The sequence below is a fragment of the Dromiciops gliroides genome, chromosome 4, assembly GCF_019393635.1.
Source record: "Dromiciops gliroides isolate mDroGli1 chromosome 4, mDroGli1.pri, whole genome shotgun sequence".
Taxonomy (NCBI): Eukaryota; Metazoa; Chordata; class Mammalia; order Microbiotheria; family Microbiotheriidae; genus Dromiciops; species Dromiciops gliroides.
In genome coordinates this window covers 414,295,171-414,313,641 of record NC_057864.1, presented here as the reverse complement: position 1 = coordinate 414,313,641, position 18,471 = coordinate 414,295,171, and the positions used below count along the sequence as shown (strand labels likewise).

General features: G+C 36.1%; 1 protein-coding gene across 1 annotated transcript in view; it reads left to right on the top strand.

The window, feature by feature from the left end:
* The window catches only part of WDR27 (WD repeat domain 27), a 164,267-nt gene that overhangs the window by 42,017 nt on the left and 103,779 nt on the right, over positions 1–18,471 (top strand). The window contains exons 17-18 of the mRNA XM_044003517.1: positions 1,298–1,395; positions 4,823–4,912. Of these exons, the coding sequence (XP_043859452.1) occupies positions 1,298–1,395; positions 4,823–4,912 (188 nt within the window). The remainder of the gene's footprint in view (positions 1–1,297; positions 1,396–4,822; positions 4,913–18,471) is intronic.

The window sequence follows — 18,471 nt, the reverse complement described above, 5'->3', positions numbered from 1 at the left end:
AATCACAATTGGGCACATTGCTCTATGGTGCTCACTGAAGCTATTCTCTGCAGGGCATACTGCTCCTCTGGTAGTCTCTAGGTTTTGGCTCAGCAGAAATTCCTAGCTAGAGCATTTCTAGGCTTTTTAGAAAAGAACTAGAACCATTTCCACTAGGACCAGTGGAAAACCTTCCCAGGTTTCCTCACTTGGGATCTCAACTCTGAGGGCTGAACTCTTCCAAACAAAACCCCCATACCAACAACCATGCTTTCTCTCTGTGAACTCTCTATACCCAGAAGGTTGGGATTTAGAAAGCAGCATCCTTGAATTATCCTCTTAGGCTTTTTCTTCTTCTTCTTTTTTTGTTTCTTTCATTTGTTTTTTTTTTTTTTTTCCTGTGGGGCAATGAAGGTTAAGTGACTTGCTCAGGGTCATACAGCTAGTAAGTGTCAAATGTCTGAAGCCAGATCTGAATTCATGTCCTCCTGAATCCAGAGCCAGTACCTTATCCACTGCACCACCTAGCTGCCCTGTCTTAGGCTTTTTGTAAGCGCATGTCTCCAAAAGACATGTGTTTCTTCCACAGGATGCCATTTCTGATTTGGGGATGGAGAGGAGAGAGAGACAACATCTCCCTATCCCATTGCAGTTCAAGTCATCAAAAGCTGAGTCTTTCCTCATGAGCTGACTTTCCACTTCCCTCCTCAACTTGACTCTCTTCTTGATTGTCTCATAGTAGGGGCTAGATTGCTTATTATGTAAGACATAAGGAGCATGACTGGACCTCTTGCCAGTCCTTAGAATTTTCCTGTGCTCCATTAACTGTCTTAGTGTAATCAACAACATTATAATTCCGTCAGGTTGATTAAGGTATTCAGTTTGATTAGCAGCTAACAATGGCCCATACACTGTTATACTATTAACTAAACTCCTTCACACTATTGCCAGGAGTTTTAGGTAAACTTCCTACTTTGATCAAGGACGACTTATTGATCTCCTTTACACTAGCAGCTATTAAACAACAAATAATAGCTATTCTTTATTGTCACTGAGAACCAAGAAAATAAGCAGGTCAGTGTCTTCATCAATTTTCATGAAGCAGGGGAATTTTTGTATTCTTATACCAGTTATTTTCATGTTGTTGAAAATGATGTATATAGATTTTAAATGAATAATGTATTCATTATGTTATATTATGTTATGGTTTTGGTTTCAAACTGAGTCTACAGAGAAATTAAAGGCTAGTTTCTTTCTTGTGTCCCACTCATTTGATTTGCATTTTTGTGTGATTCATTGTTTCTATTATTCCATAAAGTAAAGATTATCCATTGGAGAGTCCACTGCCAACCAAACTTAGCAGGCAGCTATCTGTAGCCTATAAATCAACTGCTATATGCTGCCTTCAGTATTCAGGTATGTATAATTAAAAATACTTTTTAGATTTTATCTTGTTTTAGTAATAAAATTATTATTATTATTATTTTGGTGAGGCAATTGGGGTTAAGTGACTTGCCTAGGGTCACACAGCTAGTAAGTGTTAAGTGTCTGAAGCTGGATTTGAACTCAGGTCCTCCTGACTCCAGGGCCGGTGCTCTATCCACTGGGCCACCTAGCTGCCCCAGTAATAAAATTATTTTAAAGCAATCCACATTTAAAAATAGATAGTTATAAAGATTTTTAAATGTGAGGTACATTTAAGTTCTAATATGTTGTTTGAGTAATTAAACACTCAGCATTCAAATGTATCTGTGATCTCACTTATTGGGATGCCCTTTCTCCTAGTGGTGCAGATCACAATCCATCTATGCCTGTCCATCCTGTGAGGTGGGTTCCAGCAATGTGCTGAAGATTCTCCTTTGCTTCCCCCCCAACATTGCAAGAATACCTACATTCTGGCTGTCCACTTGCCATCCCTTGTTCTCACCACGTGACCAGTCCATATTCCTTTCCATGATGACATCTTTGACTTTTGTTCATCTTTGTAGTTCCGTAATAGAATAAGGTTGAATAAGGATAACAAATAAATACTCACATACAACAAACAAACAAACAAATAAATAGATAAAACAATAAATAAGGTTGAAGCCACCTTCCATCCATCATGCACCTCACTGTTGCCTTCTAGGTGATATTCATTTTCAATTTTTTGGAGTCTGTTGTGTTTCATGTCTTGCCACCATTCCTTAACCCTTGAAGAATACTGGCATTACATTGGTCCCTTTTTTCTGGAGAAGCTTAGTGTCATTAAAGAGCTTTGCAATTTCAGAAGGCAAACTAACCTGTTCTCCTCTTATACTGTTTTGGACCCAAATTATTTTCCATTTGTATTGTCTTTATCAGATATACACACATGCAATGAAGATCTGCACATACATACATACATACATACATACATACATACATACATACATATGCATACACTTATCTTTGCATTCATACACACAAACACACAGATATGTACACATACAGATGTATATATGTGTATATATATACATGTATACACACATATTCATGCATGTTTACACACACACACACAACACACAGTTATGGACAAACTTTAGCTTGTCCATCCAACCACATATCCTAATCTAGGCAATAGGCATTTCTGGTCTTTTCTATATGGATAGTCAGGCCACACTCTTCTGAGTGGTTTAAATCTCTTCTAGGCATCTCTGTGATGTTCCAAAGACTTGATGTATCCATCGTGGTGTCATCAACAGATGATTAGATAAAAAAACCCCAATTTTCACTTGGCTGATTATAATTAGAGCCTTTGGTATAGACAAAGAGAGAAAGTATTTCTTTTTTTTTTCTTTTTTCTTTTTTGAGATAAAGTATTTCTAAAGTGCTTACTATATGTCTATCACTGTGCTTAGCACAGACGGTATAAGTACAAACACATGAGCTAGTCCTTCCCTGTATTTATTAATAAATTTATTTATTTATTCATTCACTCATCCATTTATTTTTTCATTCATTTATTAATTTTTAACATTATGCATCAATTAATTTACTAAGTAACTAATTAATCAATCAATTAATTAATTTTTGTGGGGTATTGAGGGTTAAGTGACTTGTCCAGGGTCACACAGTGTCAAGTGTCTGAGGTCACATTTGAACTCAGGTCCTCCTGAATCCAGGGCTGGTGCTTTATCCACGGCACCACCTAGCTGCCCCAAGTCCTTCCCTTTAAATAGCCCACATTATGATGGAGGCAGACTAGACATAAAAAGGAACAGTAAAGGAAGTGGGGCAGAGGCACTAATTAGGAGGTCAACAAGTCCAAAGAGTGGGTGAAGCCAGCACTAAAGTGAGCTTGCCTGGGGTCCTTAAAAAAATAGTGGTCTGGGCTCTAGAGAGTCACCAATCAAGGGAGTGGGCCTCAGAATAGAGCTTTTTCTAGGGTAGGAAGATGGCTTGTAAGGAGGTGGAGAAATCAAGGAGAGAAGGGAGGAAATAAGCATTTTTAAAGCACCTACTATGTACCTGTTACTGTTCTGAGTACTTCACAACATTATCTCATTCGATCCTCCCAACAGCTCTATGAAGGAGGTACTATTATTATATTAATTTCAGCATTGAGGAAATTGAGGCAGACAGGGACTTACCCAGGGCCACATAGCTAGTAAGTGAACTCAGGCCTTTCTAACTTCAGGCCTAGAGCTCTATCCACTTAGCCAAGTCAGCTAATGAGTTCAAAGTGAAGTGAGTATGAATGGGGCCTCTTAAGAAATGTTGAACATTTTTATTTTGGTTTAGGAATTAGGCTTTATCCATAGATTAGTAGTATTGGAAGGAACCTTAGAAAGCACTTAGTCTAATTTCCTTATTTTATAGATGAGGAAACTGAGGTCCCAGAAGGTGAAGTGACTTGTTCTAGGCCACACAACTGGCTGTTGGTAGAGCTGGACCTTGAGCCTAGAAATTGGTCTAACCAATAGTTATATTTAAAATTTTTTGAGTCAAGTCAACAGGCAATTATTGTTTGTCATGTGCCAGGCACTGTGTTAAGCACTGGAAATACAAACACAAGCAGAAAGACAGCCCCTGTTCTCAAGGAGCTAGTGGGGGAAGACAACACATAAAAAGGAGGTGAAAATGGGTTGTGGGCTGGTAGAGAAAGTCTAGACCATCAGGAGTGGAGAATGAAGAAGAATGAAAACATGACTAGCCTGGGCACTTTCCTTAAACTGGAGTTTCTGGGAAGACCCAGCCAATTCAAACATTTCCAGTGTGGAAAGGCCAGGGGTGAAGTTAACTGCAGAGGTGAGGAGGCTGCTGTGGCATGGTAGAAAAAGTTGGAAGTCAGGAGGAAAGCAAGTGGAGATAAATTATTATTATATGTTTCTCCACTGTCCTCTCTCTCACTGCCCTCTCCCCCAAACAATCAAAACTCTTTAATTTTAAAATCAGTTTTATTCAAAGCTTCCCTCCCCCCTGCCCCTGAAGAATTGAGCTATAATGATATATTCTTCAGGAAAATATATACATTTTGTGTGTAGTCAACTGTAATTTTTTAAAAATCACATTTGATAAGCATTTTTTTTTTGGGTGAACTGGAATATTTGATTTTTACTCTTGATCCTTAGCTTTGAATATCAAGAGGCTGAGTATCTGGGCAAATTTTATTTGCTCAGCAAAAAGCATGCATGCCTCTTTTAGTCTTTTTTTTTTTTTTGGAAAGGACATTAGAACCATCACTATTTGAAATGTGTTATTTTCTTAATAAGAAAAAATTATTCTAGCAAGTAAAATCTAAATTTGACTCGTCAGTTTTTATAATGGACACTGGCTATATTGCATCCTATATGACTTGGAACTTTTTTTTCCCTTAAAATAGGAGATGGACTCCATTTGGCTTGTGGTTTAGCTGACCATTTATTGCTAGTTTTCAATTCCAGTCTTACTAGAGTACCAACTGTTTTTCAAGGTAAATGTCTCTTAATTCTATATTTTATGAATTTAAGTGTGGGTTTCAGTTCAGTTTTAGATATTAATTTGTAAGTACCAGATTTATTCCCCTCTGAAAATGGTGCTTTAGCTGGTGAGTAGAATGATGAGGTTTACTGACAAACATAGTCATTTTGGGTTAACATTTTGTAATGTGAAACTCTAAATTGTGAAGCTGTTTAGTCCAGTAAGCTGACTTTGCATACATTGGGCATATCATCTTATTTTCAGTTAAAAATACATTTTTCTTGCATAGTCTGTTATACTCAACCATGATGGACATGTTTATTCATAACTGAAAGGGCAAGCATTCAGCATTAAATGTATATATCTTTGGTCATCCTGACAACTCTCTAAATTTTTTTTTAAAGAAAACGGTCAGATATAAAAGTGCTTATTTCTTATCATTTTCTAAATAAAATAATTAATATTTTTCCTCCTAGTATGAAGGTATTTCAAAATTGAATATTAATAAAACCTTTTATTTAAGAGGATATTTTATTTTTATCAGAATAATTAAAAAATTTTAATTGAAATAACATTATGCTGCTTCTACTTTGTGACTTTCAAATACAAAAATTAGGAGTTTCTGTACTATGTTAGTCTCCTATTCAGTAAACTTCAGTGGCTCACCATTGCCTCCAGGATTGAATAGTGAATGGAATATAAGTTAAGGTTTTCTTTACAACTTAGGGTTATCATTACAAAATTCACCTTATCCTTAAATGTAAAAGGACTTTAAAGAGCTATGAGTTTCATGTAGTCTCTAGTCTTGGGGACTACTTTCCCCCATATGTATAAATGAAAGAGTGTGAGACAGACTTTTTAAGTGCATGTTTTATACCAACTGTTCTTAATATACTACCTTTGTATCTGGTTATTGTCCTTCATTCTTCCAGAGGACCAAAATGACATCACTGTGTTGCAATCAAGGTACAGCATGTCAGACTGTGCCTGATGAGACCAATAAGAACTTGGAAGGCTCTACCATAAGTCAGGCACAAATAGCCCATGTGAACATTTGTAGTGGAGATGTCTCTAAACTTGCACAACTCACTTTTTTTTTTTTTTTTGAGCTACTGCAATTCTGCTTCTCTCATACAGCACAGTATCTTCTTTGATGTGGACAACCATGCTGGGCGGTCCTTTGCCAGTGTATCCCATGTCATGCAACTGATTCCAAAGTTCTTCAGAGAGACCTTGGGAGTGTCCTTGTATTGCTTCTTCTGACCTCCATGTGAGCACTTGCCTTGTGAGAGTTCTCTGCAAAATAGTCTTTTTTTTTTTTTTTTTTTGCAGGGCAATGGGGCTTAAGTCACTTGCCCAAGGTCACACAGCTAGTAAGTGTCAAGTGTCTGAGGTCGGATTTGAACTCAGGAACTCCTGAATCCAGGGCCAGTGCTTTATCCGCTGCGCCACCTAGCCGCCCCTCAAAATAGTCTTTTAAACAAATGTATGTTTGGCATTTGAACAGTGTGTCTAGCTCATCAGAGATGTACCCTTTGCAGTAGAGTTTGAATGCTTGGCAGTTCAGCTCAAGAAAGAATCTCAGTGTCAGGTACTTTATCTTTCCAGTGATCTTCAGAATCCTCCTAAGATAATTTAAATGAAAGCAATTCAGTTTCTTGACATGGCGCTGGTATACTATCCAGGTTTCACAGGCACACAATAATGAGGTCAGCACAATGCCTCTGTAGACCTCCAGTTTGGTAGGCAGTCTAATACTTCTTTCCCAGACTTCCCTTTGTAACCTCCCAAACACTGGGATAGCTCTGGCAATGTGTTCATCGACTTCATCATCAGTATGTGCATACCTGGAAAGTATACTGTCAAAGTAAGTGAACTCATCCACAGTATTTCATATTTCTCCATTTGCTGTAACCAGTGGTTTCACATTTGGGTGGTGTCCTGGAGGGTGGAGAACCTGTATTTTCTTGGTGGTGTTAGGCCAAAATGAGCACAAGTAATAGAGAATCAATACATGCTTTGTTGCATCTCAGGCTCAGAAACTATACTGAATGCACAATCATTTGTCAACAAAAAATCATGCACCAAGTCTCCCTTCACTTTAGTCTTGGCTTGTAGCTTTTTCAAGTTATATAATTTATTGTCAGTATGGTAGCTGACCTTGATGCCGTTTTCATCCCTTTCGAAGATGTTTGACTACATTGCTTAAAACGTCATGCTAAAAGGCATGGGAGGAAGCACACGACTTTGTTTCATTTGTTCCATTGCTGATTGGGAAGAATATCATCCATTATTCAAAACCTGGTCAAGTATGCTGTTATGAAATTAATGTACAATACTGATGAATTCTCCTGGCAACCAAATTTTGTTATAATTTTCCACAAGCCCTCATGACTTACAGTATCAAAGACCTTGGTCAGACTGATGAATATTCTATATAGACCTCTGTTCTGCTCCTGACATTTTTCTTGGAGTTGTTGGGCAGCAAACACCGTATCAACTGTTCCCTTGGTCCTTTCTGAAGCCACACTGGCTCACAGGTAGATGGATATCTTGCAGGTAAATGATTAGACTATTAAGGAATACTGGTGTGATGTTTAAAATCTATATTGTGTGATCGCCTTAAATTAGAAGCTTCAGCACCAGTCTTTGGGCATTAAACATTTATTAAAGCATACAGGTATTAACATGGAGTTCAGAAAGTTAAGAAAAGGTCTATCTAGCCTAGAGTTCCAGCCTGGTTGAGTTCTTCCTCAAGTCCTCCTCCACGAGCCTGCTTTAATCAGGAACTCTCCAGCAAGCTGATTGTGGAAGCTTTTTATAGGTCTGGAACAGAGGCAGTCCTTACACACTTCTTCAAGCTCATTGGTTGGTGTCATCCAAATCCATTGGTTTTGAAGGTGTTCTCAAGTTGATTTCACAGTCTAGCTTCTGAGAACAATACCTTCTTAAGGGATAACCATGTATGATTACAATCCAGTTAACTTGAAGTAGGCTAATCAGCAGTCAATCACTCTCACTTGATTCAATCAGTCTAGCTTAATCTCCAGGTGGGTCCTTGGGTATCTGCTAAATCCCATTATTTCATCACATTGGCAAGAGTCTTGCCTGCAATGACTAGGAGAGAGATAACCCCACTCCCACCCCCAGTGAATGTCACAGGGCAATCTATTTCCTTTACCTTTATAGAGATGGACAGTGGAGGCATCCTTGAACTCTTGGGGGATAACCTTCTCTTGCCATACGACCTGGAAAATTTCAGGCAGCTTTTTGAGTCATCATTTTGTTGATTTCTTGACTATTTTTTAAAGTTTGGAATAGGAGGCCTTTCCTACTATATCATTTAATGAATATGACCGACAACCATGTGGACCCCTTCTTTCTTTTCTTTTCTTTCTTTCTTTCTTTCTTTCTTTCTTTCTTTCTTTCTTTCTTTCTTTCTTTCTTTCTTTCTTTCTTTCTTTCTTTCTTTCTTTCTTTCTTTCTTCTTTCCTTCTTTCTTTCTTTCTTTCTTTCTTTCTTTCTTTCTTTCTTTCTTTCTTTCTTTCTTTCTTTCTTTCTTTCTTTCTTTCTTTCTTTCTTTCTTTCTTTCTTTCTTTCTTTCTTTCTTCCTTCCTTCCTTCCTTCCTTCCTTCCTTCCTTCCTTCCTTCCTTCCTTCCTTCCTTCCTTCCTTCCTTCCTTCCTTCCTTCCTTCCTTTCTTTCTTTCTCTCTCTCTCTCAAATAAATTCTATTTATTTATTTAGAATTTTCTCCCACATTACATGTAAAAACAAATTGTAACTATTTTTAAAACTTTGTGTTCTAAATTTTCTTCCTTTCTTCCTATCTCCCCTCCTTAAGAACTCAAGCAATTCAATATAATTTATATGTGCAGTTGTGCAAAACATAGCAGACAAAAAAATCTTTAGAAAAAGGAACTAGCAACAACAACAAAATATACTTCCATTTGTATTCAGATACCATCAGTTCTTTCTCTGTAGATGGACTGCATTTTTCATAAGTCTTTCAGAGTTGTCTTGGATCATTGCATTGCTTTGCATTAGCAGCAGATTATCTTAAAATATTGCTGTTATTTTGTATATAGTACGTTTCACTTTGCATCACTTTATGTAAATCTTTCCAGGTTTTCCTAATAGCATCCTGCTCATCTTTTTTTATATAGTAAACTACATTTATATAGTACTTTAAAGGGAGATTTCCTTACAAAACACCCATGAGGTTGATTATTGCAACAATAATAATAGCTACCTTATATCTGACAAAGAATTTTCTTCACAATAGCCCAGCAAAATAAGTACCATCCTCTTCCTCCTCCTCCCCATCTTACATTGCTCTTGCCTCTACTTCATTTTTTCCCCCAGTTACTATTACTAACTGTGTTTCCCTCCATCCTATTTGCTTCCCATGATATTCACTCTATTTTCTATCTTCTTTTACCCTTTTCCTTCCTCAAAAGTGTTTTGCTTCTGATTCAGTCAGCTTTTGTATTAGAAAGGGACCCTCTGACTTGCAAATCTCAGCTGGAATAGAATCAGCACCAGATACTTTGCCATTCAAGAAGAGCCTAATACCATTCAAAACCTTTCCTTCAGTCAAAAGTTTGGCTAGAGAGGGATTGACTTCAACCTGAAGTATACAGTCAATGACTTCAGTATTGGTTGATGACAATGTGTTAAGAACACTATGTAAGTGTTCATTCCATCTTTCCAGGATCGTATTCTTATCACTAATCAACGTGGCTCTGTCAGCACTGAGTAGTTGAGATGTACCATAGATCTTTGGCCCATAAATAGCCTTCAGGGCATCATGGAAGCACTTTGGATTGTTACTATTAGCATAAAACTGAATTTCATCTGCCTCCTTACTGAGTCAAGAATCTTGCATCTCTCTAAGCTTCTCTTGTACTTTACTTTTGATGTACTTAAATGCCACCTTCTTAGAGACAGATTAACTATCCTTCTGGTAAACCCTGTAGAGTTCTCTCTCTCTCTCTCTCTCTTTTTTTTCTTAGTGAGGCAATTGGGGTTAAGTGACTTGCCCGGGGTCACACAGCTAGTAAGTGTTAAGTGTCTGAGGTCGGATTTGAACTCAGGTCCTCCTGACTCCAAGGCCAGTGCTCTATCCACTGTGCCATCTAGCTGCCCCTAGAGTTCTCTTTTTTTTTGTTTAGCGGCTTCTGAATTTCCCTGTCATTTTTGTCAAACCAATTTTGATGTTTGTGAGTGTTCTGGCCCAGGTGAGTAAATGCAGTTTTGTATACCAAATCTCTGAAAGCTGCCCACTCCTTTTCTGCTCCAGAGTTTCCAAGTGTTTTAGCTCCGCTTTCTCTCAAAGTCAACAATAAACTGTTCCATCTCAGAGAAGGTCTTCGATCTGTTGACATTAAGTCTTCTGGTAGTCATCTTACCTTAAGGCTGCTGCCTTTGTTGAATATGAATATTTAACTCGCAGAAGCTAAGTCCAGTACTCTGTGTCACACGTTACCTTTGTCATTCACATCCTCTGTCTCTCTCTTCTCCTTACAATGTTCATTAAGTGCCAGCGTTTGCTGTGAGGGTGCATCCATGAAGTTTTTATTTATTTATTTTATTTTATTTTATTTTGTTTTTTTTTTGTTTTGTTTTTTTAAGTGAGGCAATTGGGGTTAAGTGACTTGCCCAGGGTCACACAGCTAGTAAGTGTTAAGTGTCTGAGGCCGGATTTGAACTCAGGTACTCCTGACTCCAGGGCCGGAACTCTATCCACTGCGCCACCTAGCGGCCCATCCATGAAGTTTTATTGTGTTTAGGTAAGTGGAAGTCAGCATCGTTGATTAAAAGGCCAAGAGATGCGCAAATCTTCAGTCGTAAGTGACCATTGCTGTTGCTTCTTCGAACTCCATCCCTCCTAAGGACTCTCTGCCGCGCGTCTTTGCTTACTCTTGCGTTAAAGTTACCCAGAGTTATAAGGTTGTCCTCGTTCAGTTCATTGATGATTAGAGTCTCCATATCTGCATAAAATTTTTCTTTGATCTCATTAGGGTTCCTCATGGCGGGAGCAGACAAATTTCCTGCAAGTGGCAATGCATTGTTATGAATCTGTCATTCACTCCTTTTGATAGGCTTCTAAGCTTGTCGATTAGGTTAGTTTTGATTGTAATACCTATGCCAGCTTCACGGCACTCCCCTTCACGGTGACCACTACAGAAAAACATATATCCGACTCCAACTTCAGTAAGCATTGTTTCATTCAGGGCTGCTGTTTTGATGCAATACCTGCTGAGTCCTCTTGCAACGAGAGCTGCTCATCTTCCAGGTCTACTGGATTTTGTATTATCCATAAGTGTATGCATATTCTAAAAGCTAATTAAACCTGACTGAATAATTTATCAACTCATAATCATGGGAGTGAGGACCAAACCGTAAGGATTATAAGCTAACACCAATAAGGATACCATCCAACTGCTCAGGCCTGCCCCTAGACCCTAAGAGAGAGAGAATAGCCACCCTTTTGGGACCCAGTCTTCCAGTGTAAATTGGAATTGGGAGTGTAATTCCTGAGCATGTATCACCTCTAGAATATTCAGAGTTTTACACAAAATAGGGGCTTAATAAATCTTTGCTGAATGAGTATGTATTCTTTCCCTCTTGGTTTTTATATATTCTTTAAATAAGATTTCCTATTTGCTGTTGCAGAAGTGTATTACATGAAAAGGGCAGACATATTCTATTTTACAATCCCTTCAGCACAAACTCCCCAAGCATTTTTGCTTTGTTTAATTTTTTAGTCAATATTTATTGGAAAACCAAGTGAACGTTATACTAAGTAGAGTAGGGGAATACAAGAGAGTTAAAGACAATTCTTGCCCTTTAGTAGCTCATAGTTAAGTTAACATGACAAAGCACAAAGTGGTAATACCTTATGTTTACATAGGAGAGGGCAAGTAGTATTTTCATTTAACAGATAAAGAAACTGAGGCATAGAAAGTGATGTTAAATAACTCTAGAAATTTGGTTCCAAAACAGAAACTTTATTGTCTCAATATAGGTTCCTTCTCTCCCAAGCCAGTGTTCATGCTGCTGGATCAAAGCCCTATATTCATGAAACAACTGAAAAGCACAGAAATCTGTAACAGATGCTTAGGAAACAAAATTAAATTAGTATAAGAAAACAAATATTGTCAAATACCTATTCATTTCCATTTAAATGTCTTAAAAAATCAACCGGAATTTTACCAATTTCCCTTATTCATCATCACATATAATTTTAGAATGACATTTTTGAAAGAATAACTTTTTAAAAATTATAAAGGTTTTAATGTTGAAATAAAAATAACATTCTGTAAATAATACCACTGATTCTAGTATTGTTAAAATGAGATGCCGTGTTTCCCAAGAAGTTCCATTTCATATGCTATTCTAATCAGCATTTGATTGATTTTTTACATTTTCATAGGTTCATTTTGTTGATTGGCTTATTGATTTTAGTTTCACAAAATAATAACCTGAAAGTTACACAAGAGGGCAGCAGAGGTATTTGAAACATTTTGAAGTTAGGTTAATTTTAGCTTCAGGTTTTCTGAAGGACTCAGTGCTCTTCATGTCCTGAATTATGTATTTGCTTTAATTTCTTATCTTTCCATTTATTTTCCTGATAAATGTGATTAGATATACTAAGACACAAAAGTAAAACAAGGAATCTTTTTAATATGTTATTTTAAATTTAATGCCATTTTAAATGTCTCTTTAATGTCATTTAATCAGTCAACAAGCATTTATTAAGAATCACTATTCTGGGCAGCTAGGTGGTGCAGTGGATAGAGCACCGGCCCTGGATTCAGGAGGACCTGAGTTCAAATCTGGATTCAGACACTTAACAATTACTAGCTGTATGACCCTAGGCAAGTCACTTAACCCCAATTGCCTCACCAAAAAAAAAAAAAAGTTTAAAAAAAAAAAGAATCACTATTCTAAGTGCTAGGGATACAAAGGTCACGCCCCTCACCCATGTCCCCCACAAAACAAACAAACAAACAAACAAACATAAAAACAAAACCAGTCCCTACTCTCAGGGATCTCATAGTCAAATGAGGGAGAGAATATATAAACAACTATATAAACAATATATGCATGTACATATGCATATCATATATGTGTACATATATAACAAATGAGATAATCTTAAAGGTAAAACATGAAGATTAAGGAGGACTGATAAAGGTTTCTTGCAGAAAGTGGGACTTCATATGGGATTTGAAGAAACTCATTTAGATTTTGATCCCCTTAGAGCAGATAGAATGGGAATTCTTAGTTAATAAATTATAAAGTGATGCTGTGGGGAATAAGATTATTTTACATTTAGCTATTGGAAAAAATAGATTGGAATCTGTTTTTAAAAGGTTTGAAAATTAAATGAAAATTAATTTAAAACTTCCTTTCAATAAATATAAACCAAGATAATATAGAATAGCCCCTTCCCTCCAATAAAAGAACAAGAACACCCTCCAAAGCTATATCTTGTCAAGGAAAAAAAAGAATATTGTGTCACATAATCTTGGAGTTAGAAAGGCCATTAGAAACTATCCAATCTACCTGACTAAGATCCTTTATCCATATTATCCTAGGTCAGTGGTTATTTAGTCTATCGGAAGAGCTCCAGGCACAAGGAATTCACTAATATTCCTTCAGTATTTTTGATAGCCTTAATTATTTGGAACTTAGGCATTGGAAGTGGTGAGTATCTGTAGGAAATGACTTGAGAGTCATTTATCAATCCGTTGTTGGTGTGCGGGCTAGTTAGAGCAATGGTCAAAATCAGCACCAAATTAGAAAAAGGGATAAGATGATAAGAAGACATTCATATAATTACAACACCTTTTACCTGACATTTAGACAAGCTGTTGACTTTAAAAAATGGGATAGAAATAAAAATCAAGACATTACTTTTGCTTATTGTCATTTATTAGGAAAGTTTAACTTATTATTTATTATATTGGCTCAGCCCACCCATGAACAATTAATATTTCTCCAGTTATTTAAATCTGACTTTATTTGGATAAAAAGTGTTCATATGATTCCTGGGTTTGTCTTGGCAAGTATACATACTCCCAGGTATTTTATATTGTCTACAGCTGTTGTAAATGAAATATCTCTTGCTATCTTTTCTTGCAGGGCTTTGCTGATGATATATAAAAATGATTTATGCAGCTTTATTTTATATTCTGCTACTTTGCTAAAGTTATTGTTTCAATTGACTTTTAATTGAATCTCTAGAATTTTTCAAGTATACCATTATATGATCTGCATAAAGAGATAGTTTTATTACTGTATTGCCCATTCTGATTCCTTCAATTTCTTTTCTTCTCTTATTGTTATTGCTAGCATTTCTAGTGCAATATTGAATAATATTGATGAAAATGGGCATCCTTGTTTCACTTCTGATCTTATTGGGGAGGTTTCTAGCTTATCCTTGTCACAGATAATGCTTGCTGATGGCTTGAGGTAGATACTTATCATTTTAAAGAAAAATTCATTTATACCTATATTTTCAAGTGTTTTAAAAATATTAATGAAAATTTTTGTTAAAAGCATTTTCTACTTCTATTGAAGTAATCACATGATTTTTGTTGGTTTTATTATTGATATAAATAATTATGTTAATAGATTCCTTATATTGAACTGGTCCTGCATTTCTGGTATAAATCCTACTTGGTCACAATGTATAATATATTGTTTTAGTCTTCTAGCTAGTATTTTACTTAGGATTTTTGTATTCATATTCATTAGTGAAATTGGTCTATAATTTTCTCTGTTTTTGCTCTTCCTGGTTTAGGTATCAGCAGCATGTTTGTTTTGTAAAAGGAGTTTAGGACTCTTTCTTTGCCTATTGTCACAAATTATTTAATTTGGAATTAGTTAATCTTGTGTGTGTGTGTGTGTGTGTGTGTGTGCGTGCGTGTGTGCGTGCGTGCGCGCAGGGCAATGAGGGTTAAGTGACTTGCCCAGGGTCACACAGCTAGTAAGCGTCAAGTTCTGAGGCTGTATTTGAACTCAGGTCCTCCTGAATCCAGGGCCGGTACTTTATCCACTGCGCCACCTAGCTGCCCCGGAATTAGTTAATCTTTAAAATGTTTGGTAGAATTCACTTATAAATTCATTTGGTCCTGATACTTTTCTTCTTAGAAAACTCATTTAAGGCCTATTCAATTTCTTTTTCAAAAATCTGTTTATTTAGATATTCTATTTATTTTTAAAAATTTGGGCAGTTTATATTTTTGTAAATATTCTTCCATTTACTTAAATTCTAAGTTTATTGGCATATAATTGGGCAAAATGGCTCCTAATAATTGCTTTAATTTCATCTCATTAGTGGCATATTCACCTTTTTCATTTCTGATGTTAGTGGTTTGTTTTTCTTCTTTCTTTTTAATCATACTAACCATTGATTTATCTATTTTGTTATTTTTTTCATAAAACCAACTACTAGATTTATTAATGCAATGGTTGTTCCTACATTCACTTTTTATTAATTTATTTTTTGATATTCAGGATTTCCAATTTGTTGTTTAATTGGGGATTATTAATTTGTTTTTTTTCCTAGTTTTTGAAAATTGCATACCCAATTCATTTCTCTTTTCTTTCTTTATTTTATTGATGTAAACATACATTTTTTTCTCTCATTACTGCTTTTGCTGCATCCCATAAGTTTTGGTATATTGTGTCATTATTATTCACTTTAATAAAATGATTTATTGTTTCTTTCTTTCTTTCTTTCTTTCTTTCTTTCTTTCTTTCTTTCTTTCTTTCTTTCTTTCTTTCTTTCTTTCTTTCTTTCTTTCTTTCTTTTTTTTTGTGGGGCAGTGGGGGTTAAGTGACTTGCCCAGGGTCACACAGCTAATAAGTGTCAAGTGTCTGAGGCTGGCTTTGAACTCAGGTCCTCCTGAATCCAGGGCCAGTGCTTTATCCACTGCGCCACCTAGCTGCCCCTGATTTATTGTTTCTATGACACGTTTTTTAACCCAGTCATTCTTTAAGATTATGTTATTTAGTGTCCAATTCAATTAACTTTTTTTTTTTTTTGGGTGAGGCAATTGGGGTTAAGTGACTTGCCCAGGGTCAAGCTAGTAAGTGTCAAGGGTCTGAGGCCGGATTTGAACTCAGGTTCTCCTGAATCCAGGGCCAGTGTTCTATCCACTGTGCCACCTAGCAGCCCCCTCAATTAACTTTTAATGTGTAATTCCATGGTCCTTTGTTAAATATAATTTTTATTGCATTATGATCTGAAAAGGATGCACTTAATAGCTCTACTTTTCTGAACTTAACTACAAAGTTTTTATGCCCTAATATATAGTCAATTTTTGTAAAGGTGCCACGCACCATTGATAAAAAGCATATTCCTTTCTATTCCCATTCATTTCTTTCCAGATATCCATCATATCTAGCCCTTCTAGGATTCTATGCATTTCTTTGACTTCTTTCTTATTTATTTTTTGATTAGATTCATCAAGTTCTGAGAGAGGAAGGTTGATAATTTTGCTATCCATTTCCATGTGTAATTCATTTACTTTTTCCTTTAAAAATGTGGATGTTATAGAATTTGGTATATATATATATATATATGTTTATTACTACTATAACTTCATTATCTATAGTACTTATAATGTAATGTAGTTACCCTGCTTGTTGTAGACTTGTTGCAAGAATATTGTGACTGCTAGCTGTGTGACCATGGACAAGTCACTTAACCCTAATTGCCCCACCAAAAAAAATATTGTGACTAACTATAGGAAATTGCCATTAAATAAATCATACAAAAAAGGGGTGAATTAATTATCTTTTTAATTTGTAAAGATTATGCAAAAGAATGAAATGAAAGAAAATAAAGCATTGTCAAAGGAAGTATGGCATAATGGAACCAGCCTTAAAACAAGGAAGACCTGGAGCCTCATAGACATCAATTTTAGTTTTAACTTTGAGATTCTGATTGCTAGCCCTGCTTTTTTTTTTACATAATTAATTCTACCCAGCACTTTATTTTTATTCTATATGTATATCTTATTTTAAAACATGTTTCTTATAAACAACATATTGTCAGGTTCTGATTTTTAATCTATTCTGCTGTTTCCATTTTATGGGTGATTTCATCCCATTCACATTCAAAGTTATAACTACTAGTGTATTTCTCCCTATCCTATCTCTCTCTCTCTCTCTCTCTCTCTCTCATTATGATATCCCCTCTTTGGAACTTACATTTTCTTCTGACCACTGCTTCCTTAATCAACACACCCTTCTAAGAGTCCCCCCACCCCAAATCCTATCCCCTCACTCTCCTATTTCTCTATAAGTTAAGAAGACCTCTATAACACAGTTCTGATGACAATAGTGGTTTCCTGCACTGTCCGCCCTCCACTCCCTTTCCCCCTCCATTATAACACTTCTTCCATTCATAACTCTTTTGCATGAGATAATTTACTCCATTTAACCTCTCCCTACCCAGTTTATTTTTTAGGATCATCTCATCAAAATCAACTCAACAATCTATATATACTTTTTCAAACTACCCTAGTAATGTTAACATTGTTAAGAGTTACAGATATACTTTTCCCATATAAAAAGTAAACAGTTTAATCTTATTAAATCCTTTGTGATTAATCTTTTATGTTTACCTTCTTATGCTTTTCCAGATTCTTGTAATCACATTTTCTGTCTGGTTTTGGTCTTTTCCTTAAGAAGACCTGAAAGTCTTTAAATACATTAAATACCCATTTTTTTCCTTGAAGGATTGCACTCAGCTTTGCTGGATAGGTTAATCTTGGTTGTGTAAGAAACTAAAATTCTAGCTATGATGTCTAAAATCTAATGAGTGGTTGCCTTAAATTAGAAAATGTATAGCACCAATCTTTGGGCATTAAATTTTTATTAAAGTACATTAGGGATTAGTAAAGAGAAACACGTGGATAAAGAATTAGATCTGCCTGCCCTCCCTAATCGGCCTTCCCTGCAGCCAAGCCAAAGTCTCCAACTCAAAAAGATCCCTGCTCAGGGACTTCTCCTAGAATCCCCCTTGTGAAACTGGAAACAGGGCTGTCCACACACACACACACACACACAACTCCAAGCTAATTGGTTGGTAGCTCTGATTGACAGGTCCCACGGGTGGTTCGTTCTATAGATGTAACTTCCAGATGCCGGATAACTTCCAGACACTAAAGTCACATGTTTTCTAAATCACATGCTTTCTCCTCATGGCAGAACTTCCCTGCAATATCTTTCCCGGCAGGGGGTATCATTTCATTTCTCACAGTTGCAAACCAAACTTCCTGTTCTCTCTAGAATATCATATTCTATTCACTTCAGTCTTTTAATGTAGAAGTGGTTAAAGCTTGCATTATCTTGACTATAGCTCCATAATATTTAAATTGTTTCTTTCATCATGATTTTAGCTTCAACTTGAAGGAAGGCGGGAGGCAGAGATGAGGAGGGAGAACATTTCAGGCCTGTGTTAGTTTATCTATATGTGTATTCTCACAGTTCTGTGAAAAAATTTATCCATACTTGGTGTTTCATGTGACAGAGTAATTTTTCATTCTATT